Consider the following 7314-nt stretch of genomic DNA (forward strand, 5'->3'; position numbering starts at 1 on the left):
GCTGGGATTACAGGCACGCGCCACCATGCCCAGCTAATTTTTTTTGTATTTTTAGTAGAGACGGGGTTTCACCATGTTGACCAGGATGGTCTCGATCTCTTGACCTCGTGATCCACCCGCCTTGGCCTCCCAAAGTGCTGGGATTACAGGTGTGAGCCACCGCGCCCGGCCTTAAATCTTTTTTCTTTTAAGAAAGCACTTGAGGGCCAGGCATGGTGGCTTATGCCTGTAATCCCAGCACTTTGGGGGATCACTTGAGGACAGGAGTTTGAGGCTGCCGTGAGCCATGATTGTGTCACTGCACTCCAGTCTAGGTGACAGAATGAGACCCCATCTCGTTAGGGGGAAAAAAAGCATTTGAGTGTTTGAATCCCCATCCTATCTTTGTTTGAAGAGCCAAATAGAGCTAACATCATCTTCAGATAGAACAAAATGTAGGGTTCAGAGAGTATAAGGGATAAGAAAATAGTTGAACTGGGCACAGTGTCTCATGCCTATAATTCCAGCACTTTGGGAGGCCAAGGCGGGCAGATTGTGTGAGCTCAGTTCTTCAAGACCAGCCTGGGCAATGTGGTGAGATCCCGTCTCTACTACAAATACAGATAGCTGGGCACGGTGTGTGCCTGTGGTCCCAGCTGAGGCCGGGAGGATTGCCTGAGCCCCGGAGGTCAAGGCTGCAGTGAGCCAAAATTTTGCAACTGCATTCCAGCCTGGGTGACAGAGTGAGACCCTGTCTCAAAAAAAAAAAAAAAGAAAGAAAAAGAAAAAATGGTTGAAAATGTCTTTCCCATGCCTTTGGAGTCCAGGATGAGGTTAAAAAGAAATAGAAAATGTGTTTCCCATATCTATTTTAATAGCTAGTTAAAATATACTTTAAAAAATTACTATAAGGCAGTCTCTAAAGTATATTCTTATCCTCAAAGCTTGATATTACTTAAAAGAAAGATTTATTACTGAAGGAAATAGAAATTGACTTACTGGAATTGTTTTGGTTATTTGAATTGTTATTTGTGTAGGGCATTTGAGAATGTTAGGTTTTATTTGGAACCATTGATAAACAGAAGATAGATTAGAAATATCGTACTGCCTCATTGTGATTTTCTAGTCTACAGATTTATTTATGCTGTTATTTAGTTTGTGTCTCTTGTATGCACATAGTAAAAAGCAGCAGTTTCTTTTTTTTTAACTTTTAAAAAATTTTTATTTTATTTATTTATTTTTTCCGTTTTTCTTCTAATATCCTTGAATTAAACTTTTTTTTTGAGACAGAGTCTCGGTCTGTTGCCCAGTCTGGAGGGCAGCGGCACTGTCTGGTCTCACTGCAACCTCTCCCTCCCAGGTTCAAGGGATTCTCTTGCCACAGCCTCCGGAATAGCTGGGACTACAGGTGTACACCACCATACCCCAGTTAATTTTACATTTTTAGTAGAGATGGAGTTTCACCATGTGGCCAGGCTGGTCTTGAACTCCTGACCTCAAATGATCTGCTTACCTTAGCCTCCCAAAGTGTTGGGATTACAGGCATGAGCCACTGTGCCCAGCCTAAAAGTAGCAGTTTCTATACCCGTCAGTATTATATATTTTACTGCTTTGATATGTCTATAGTGGAGCTTTTTAAAATTAGATTTGAAGAAAAAAATTCGATGATAGATTCATTCTAGTTAAAAAATAACCTAAATTTTAGGCCGGGTTCAGTGGCTCATGCCTGTAATCCCAGCACTTTAGGAGGCTGAGGCAGATGGATCACCTGAGGTCAGGAGTTCAAGACCAGCCTGGCCAATATGGTAAGACCCTGTCTCTATTAAAAATACAAAATTAATTGGGCATGGTGGCAGGCACCTGTAATCCCAGCTACTTGGGAGGCTGAGGCAGGAGAATTGCTTGAACCCAGGAGGCAGAAGTTGCATTGAGCCAATGAAATTCTGTCTCAAAAAAAATAATAATAATAAGTAACCTAAATTTTAAAGAAAAACATCTGACACTCCCCCTTTCAGCTCTCAGTGGGAACCGCTTAGGTAGATATGAAGCAATTCTGCAAATATCTTATGGAATTCTATATTTACCAGAGTATAATAGAAAAAACTAGGCTGGGACCAGGAGTCATGGCTCATGCCTGTAATCCCAGCACTTTGGGAGGCCGAGGCGGGTGGATCACCTGAGGTCAGAAGTTTGAGACACGCTTGACCAACATGGTGAAACCCCGTCTCTGCTAAAAATACAAAACTTAGCCGGGCATGGTGGCGGATGCTTGTAATCCCAGCTACTCGGGAGGCTGCGGCAGGAGTGAACTCAGGAGGCAGAGTTTGCAGTGAGCTGAGATCACACCATTGTGCTCCAGCCTAGGCAAGAAGAGCTAAACTCTGTCTCAAAAGAAAAAGAAAAAACTAAGCTGGGCTCAGTGGCTCATGCCTGTAATTCCAGCACTTTGGGAGACTGAGGCAGGAAGATTGCTTCACTTCAGGAGTTTGAGATCAGCTTGGGCAACATAGCAAGACCTCATCTCTACTAAAAATAGAAAGAATTAGCCAGGTTTGTTGGCATGTGCCTGTGGTTCTAGCCACTCAGAAGGCTGAGGCGGGAGGATCACTTGAGCCTGGGAGATTGAGGCTGTAGTGAGCTATGATCACACCACTGCAGTCCAGCCTGGGTGACAGAGTGAGACCCTGTATCACAAAAAACAAGCAAAGAAACTACTCAGGAGTCATCTAGAGTCAGCAACTACATACAGCATTTCAGAGCCTCAGTGTATACTGCATGTTACTCTGAAACAACATATGTCACTTAACTTTCTAATGAAAAACTTTTATTTCTTTTTTCCTTTTTTTATAGGAATACATTTGTCCCAGATGTGAATCAGGCTTTATTGAAGAAGTGACAGATGATTCCAGGTATTGTATAAGTTCATGAATAACTCAGACATTCTATTATCAAAACTATTTTCTCTCAGCATTGAATGAGTACATTGAATTTGTTTTTTAACTTATACTCTCTACAGAGAGAGAGAGAGAGAGAAGGAGAGTCAGTGAATGCATGAGCTTGCACAAGAGAGGGCAGAAAAATGGGAGAGGAAAAAGAAAAACGGGAAAATTTGGAAAGTGATGTGATAGTGGATGTGATGATGTACCCTGCTCCTGATTGTGTGTGGCGTTCCTTGGAAACATCTGTGCGCATGTCAGAGTAAATGCGGTTAGTTGTCATTTATTATCTGAGACCGGGGGCTTCTCTTAGATTATTATTTGGGTTTTAGTGACCACTCTGCTGCCTGAAGGTAAACTGCTGTTACACCTCTTTGTTGAATTAGGGAGTGACTTCTGACAAAGATATCTAATCAGGTAAACAGGCTGTTGTAGCCAGGGAAACCGATTGTTACTCTGCTTTGAGGAAGCCTTGGGTCTCTTGTTCTTACTAAGATTATTCGGTAGATGCAGTGAGTCACACCTGTAATCCCAGCACTTTGGGAGGCTGAGATGGGTGGATAACCTGAGGTCAGGACTTTGAAACCAGCCTGATCCAACATGGTGAAACCTTGTCTCCACTAAAAATACAAAAATTAGTTGGGCATGTTGGTGGGTCCCTATAATCCCAGCTACTTGGGAGACTGAGGCAGGAGAATCACTTGAAACAGGGAGGCGGAGGTTGCAGTGAGCTGAGACTGTGCCATTGCACTCCAGCCAGGGTGTTGAGAGCGAAACTGACTCAAAAAAAAACAAAAGAAAAGATTATTGCTGTCAAACTTAGGCCATCTTTCCAGTGTAATATTAACATACAGGTTTGTAGTGCTTGGAATTTGTTCTTATTGGCCTCAGTAGAGGTATATTAGCTGATAGAAAGGGAAAATATTTCTGAAAGTGACTATTATATATTCCTCTTTATGTGAAAAAAACTATAAAATCTTTTTTCTTTTCTTTTCATTCATTCCTTTTTTTTTTTTGAGACAGTCTTGCTCTGTTACCCATGCTGGAGTGCAGTGGTACAATCTTGGCTCACTGCAACCTCTGCCTCCCAGGCCTCAGCCTCCTGAGTAGCTGGAACTTCAGACGTGCGCCACCATCTCCTGCTAATTTTTGGTATTTTCAGTAGAGACGGGGTTTTGCCATGTTAGCCAGGCTGGTCTTGAACTCCTGGCCTCAAGTGACCCGCCTGCCTTGGCCTCCCAAAATGCTGGGATTACAGGCGTGAGCCACTGCGCCCAATCTAAAACGTTAACACACTTTAGAATAGTGTTGATAGGATGGCCTCTTGGCTAAACACAATGACACATTTGTTCTTTTGGGGCTGTTTGGAAATGTTAATACATTTTAGAATAGCATTGATAGGATGGCCTCTTGGCTAATCACAGTGGCACATTTGTTCTTTTGGGACTGTTTGGTTAAGCGTTGGTATAAAAATTCAAGAAGTACTGACTTGTCAAAAAGAATTTGCAATCTGAAGCATCTTAATCTTGGAGTGACTTTGGGGATTTTAATAGCAGTAGGTAATTCCTTTACTGTTGCTATTGGCAGAATCTAAAGTTGAAGGTTCCTTCCACAACCAGGAAAAACTACACATTTTACAGTATGTACTATTAGTTTTACTTTACTAATGATTGATGATTATATGTGTAAATAAGCTGGAGCTTCTGGGGCAGTATGTGACATGGGATCTATTTTGATACAAACCCTTAACTGTTAGTGTAATCATTTTGGTTTTAAATAGCACAGTACCAGCACTAACCCTGTAAGATTAGCATGACTGCAAAATTAGCGGTTTTGTGTGGATGGCATGCTGCCTTGGGATAGCTTTTTTGTTTGTGCTATGATAATTGCATCAAATACTTATTTCAGGCACTTATGCTCTGCATGTGCTAAATAAAGGATATATTGGTTGTGGGAGAACAATTAATGGGGCTTAGTTTTCAAGTAGTAACTGGTTTCTTTAGGCAGATAGTACTTTTATGCAAATAAGTTATAAATGAGAATGATTAACTGCAGGATGAATCTTTGTCTAGCAGGGAACTATGGATTCTGTTCTTAATTCTTTTATTTGTCTTTGTAGATCAAAGGTTGTCTTATTTAGGTGCTCTTGGTAGTAATTTACTCAAATACAAAGACTGTTTTGAAAGAGATCCGTGTTTTAAATGAAAGAAGAAATCTTTTTCTTAGAATCCTTGTCTTATAGGCAATATATTTCTTTCTATAAAGTTCATAAACATTTGCTGATTTAAATACTTAGCAGTTGCAGTGGTAAGTAGTGGAAGGGTTAAAGTCAGTAAAAGGAAATTTTTGCATGTAAATATTGGATAATGGGGTCCATCTGCTCTTAAACTTCCAGATAGAGGAGTACCTTAATACTTTTTCTTAAGCTTTGTAGCATTTCTCAGAGCAACATGATGGTTTTTATTGTCCCTTCTCTATGATAGGCTCTATTACTCTTAAAATGCACAGGAATTTTAAGGAAAGGGAACAGTGAGGTTCTGCTCTCTCTTTCAGGGAGAGCAGAACCCCAAAAGATAAGAGTTGTGGTTTCATTTACCAAGGATATTTGAATCCCTGAAACTGTGTAGCAAAGGCAGGAAGAATCTTGGAAGCCTGTCTGGGCTTGAGCAATTAGGTGGATACATAGCCACTCAACTTTGTTTTTTATGATATATGGTAGTTCAATTGGCTGTTTATTTAGCATAGATGTACAAGTATTTTTGGGCTTGTTACACATTTGGAGTGATTTTTACAAAAGCGGTTTTCTGAAATAAATACAGGTATTAAATGGTTTCTAATCAAGGAATAAGGCTTGAGAATGATTACGTAAAGAATATAATTAGCTTTGCTTTTTCACTTTTGGTTTCAGACTGACTAGGGTGTGTTTTGTTTCCTTAGTGAGCACAACACAATGCCTGGACTGGTACTGTAATCCTACAAATGAAAACTATTTGTAGTAGTTTGTGAACTTATCATCGGGGTGTTTGTATGTATGCTTGTGTCCTTAAGTGTGTCTCTTGAAGTAAAAGTGATATCCAGCAGTTCCTGTGATTCTTTCCCTCCCTCTTCCCTGATGTGTTAGCTTCTTGTCTTTGTTCTTTACAAATTTCATGGGGACAATGGGATTTAATATTTCTCTCCACTCTTCAAGGTCTTTGGGAAGAGGTAGTTATTTTATCATTTTCACATGTGATACTAATTCAGCAACTTTTGAGTATCAATATAGGATATGACATTGCAGGTTTTTTTTAAAGGTGATAGTGCTGTGTAATATCTGACAATTAATAATCACTCTACATGTATTTGAGGCATTAATAAATTGCAGTCTTTGCCTAATGAATTTATATTGATGATAGGAGGGAAATGGGTTGAAATGGATGAGTCGTTGAAATGGATGAGGCAAATCCTAGATACTCATAATACCAGGTAGGTTTTAGAATCAAAGTGAGAGTGCAGAGGGGTTTAGAGGAGTCTTATTTGGTTGGAGAGTTCAGAAAGGCTTAATGAAGGAGGTAGCATTTGAGATGGGTCCTGAAGGGTGGGTGGAGGGAGAAATGTTTTAAATACAGTACCAGGCCTCTTAGGTTACTACATTTGATCATTCTTAAGAAATATTGACTATTGTAGCCTCAGATGTTGTGTTCATCTGGTGGTTGAACGGTTTTTTAGTGAAACCTTTGGTTTTGTTAGTGACTTTGAGGATAAATGTTTTCCTTTTGATAGGTCAAATTTGAATTGCATTGCCGGCTGTGGCAATTGCATTGCCTTCTTCTCAATGGTGGCTTCTCTCTCCAATTTTTCACTGGATTTAGCTTTGATTCCCTTGGAAACCACTTGATTTTGTGGTTTATGTTACTTTTCATAGATTAGTTCACATGCCAGTTCTTCGTAATTTTCTTTATAGGTGTTGTGTTGGGATGAGTTATTTTTCCTTATTGGGCTTTGTTCTCATTATGCCATTCTATATTTAGCTTCTGGGATGGAAGCTTGTTGCTGGGGGTAGAATCACCACTCATTCCTCTTCTCTTTAGTTTCTTAGGTGGTGGCAGCAGTCGGATAGACAATAGCACAACAACACATTTTGCAGAGGTAAGTTTTCCTTTAGCTATAGGAATTCTTTAAGAAGTGAGTGGGTGTTAAAATCATGGCAGAACTAACTTTCCAGTGTGGCAAAACCTCAGAGTTTAACTGAATGTATAAGAAAATGTGGGCCAGAGTAACCCTTGTGGAAGATTTGTCTTTTCAGTAGCTGGGGCTTGAGCATGTTACCTTTGATAAACCCTTGATTAGGAGAAAGTAATAGCTTCAAACTGTATTCTCTTAAACTGGTAGTATTTTTTTTTTTTTTTTTTTTTTTTTT

General features: G+C 39.9%; 1 protein-coding gene across 1 annotated transcript in view; it reads left to right on the top strand.

Moving 5' to 3' along the window:
- RNF115 (ring finger protein 115) overlaps positions 1-7314 on the top strand; it is an 80442-nt gene that overhangs the window by 37094 nt on the left and 36034 nt on the right. The window contains exons 2-3 of the mRNA XM_037733688.1: positions 2830-2888; positions 6986-7043. Of these exons, the coding sequence (XP_037589616.1) occupies positions 2830-2888; positions 6986-7043 (117 nt within the window). The remainder of the gene's footprint in view (positions 1-2829; positions 2889-6985; positions 7044-7314) is intronic.

Source organism: Cebus imitator, unplaced genomic scaffold (genome assembly GCF_001604975.1).
Source record: "Cebus imitator isolate Cc_AM_T3 unplaced genomic scaffold, Cebus_imitator-1.0 Scaffold543, whole genome shotgun sequence".
Taxonomy (NCBI): domain Eukaryota; kingdom Metazoa; phylum Chordata; class Mammalia; order Primates; family Cebidae; genus Cebus; species Cebus imitator.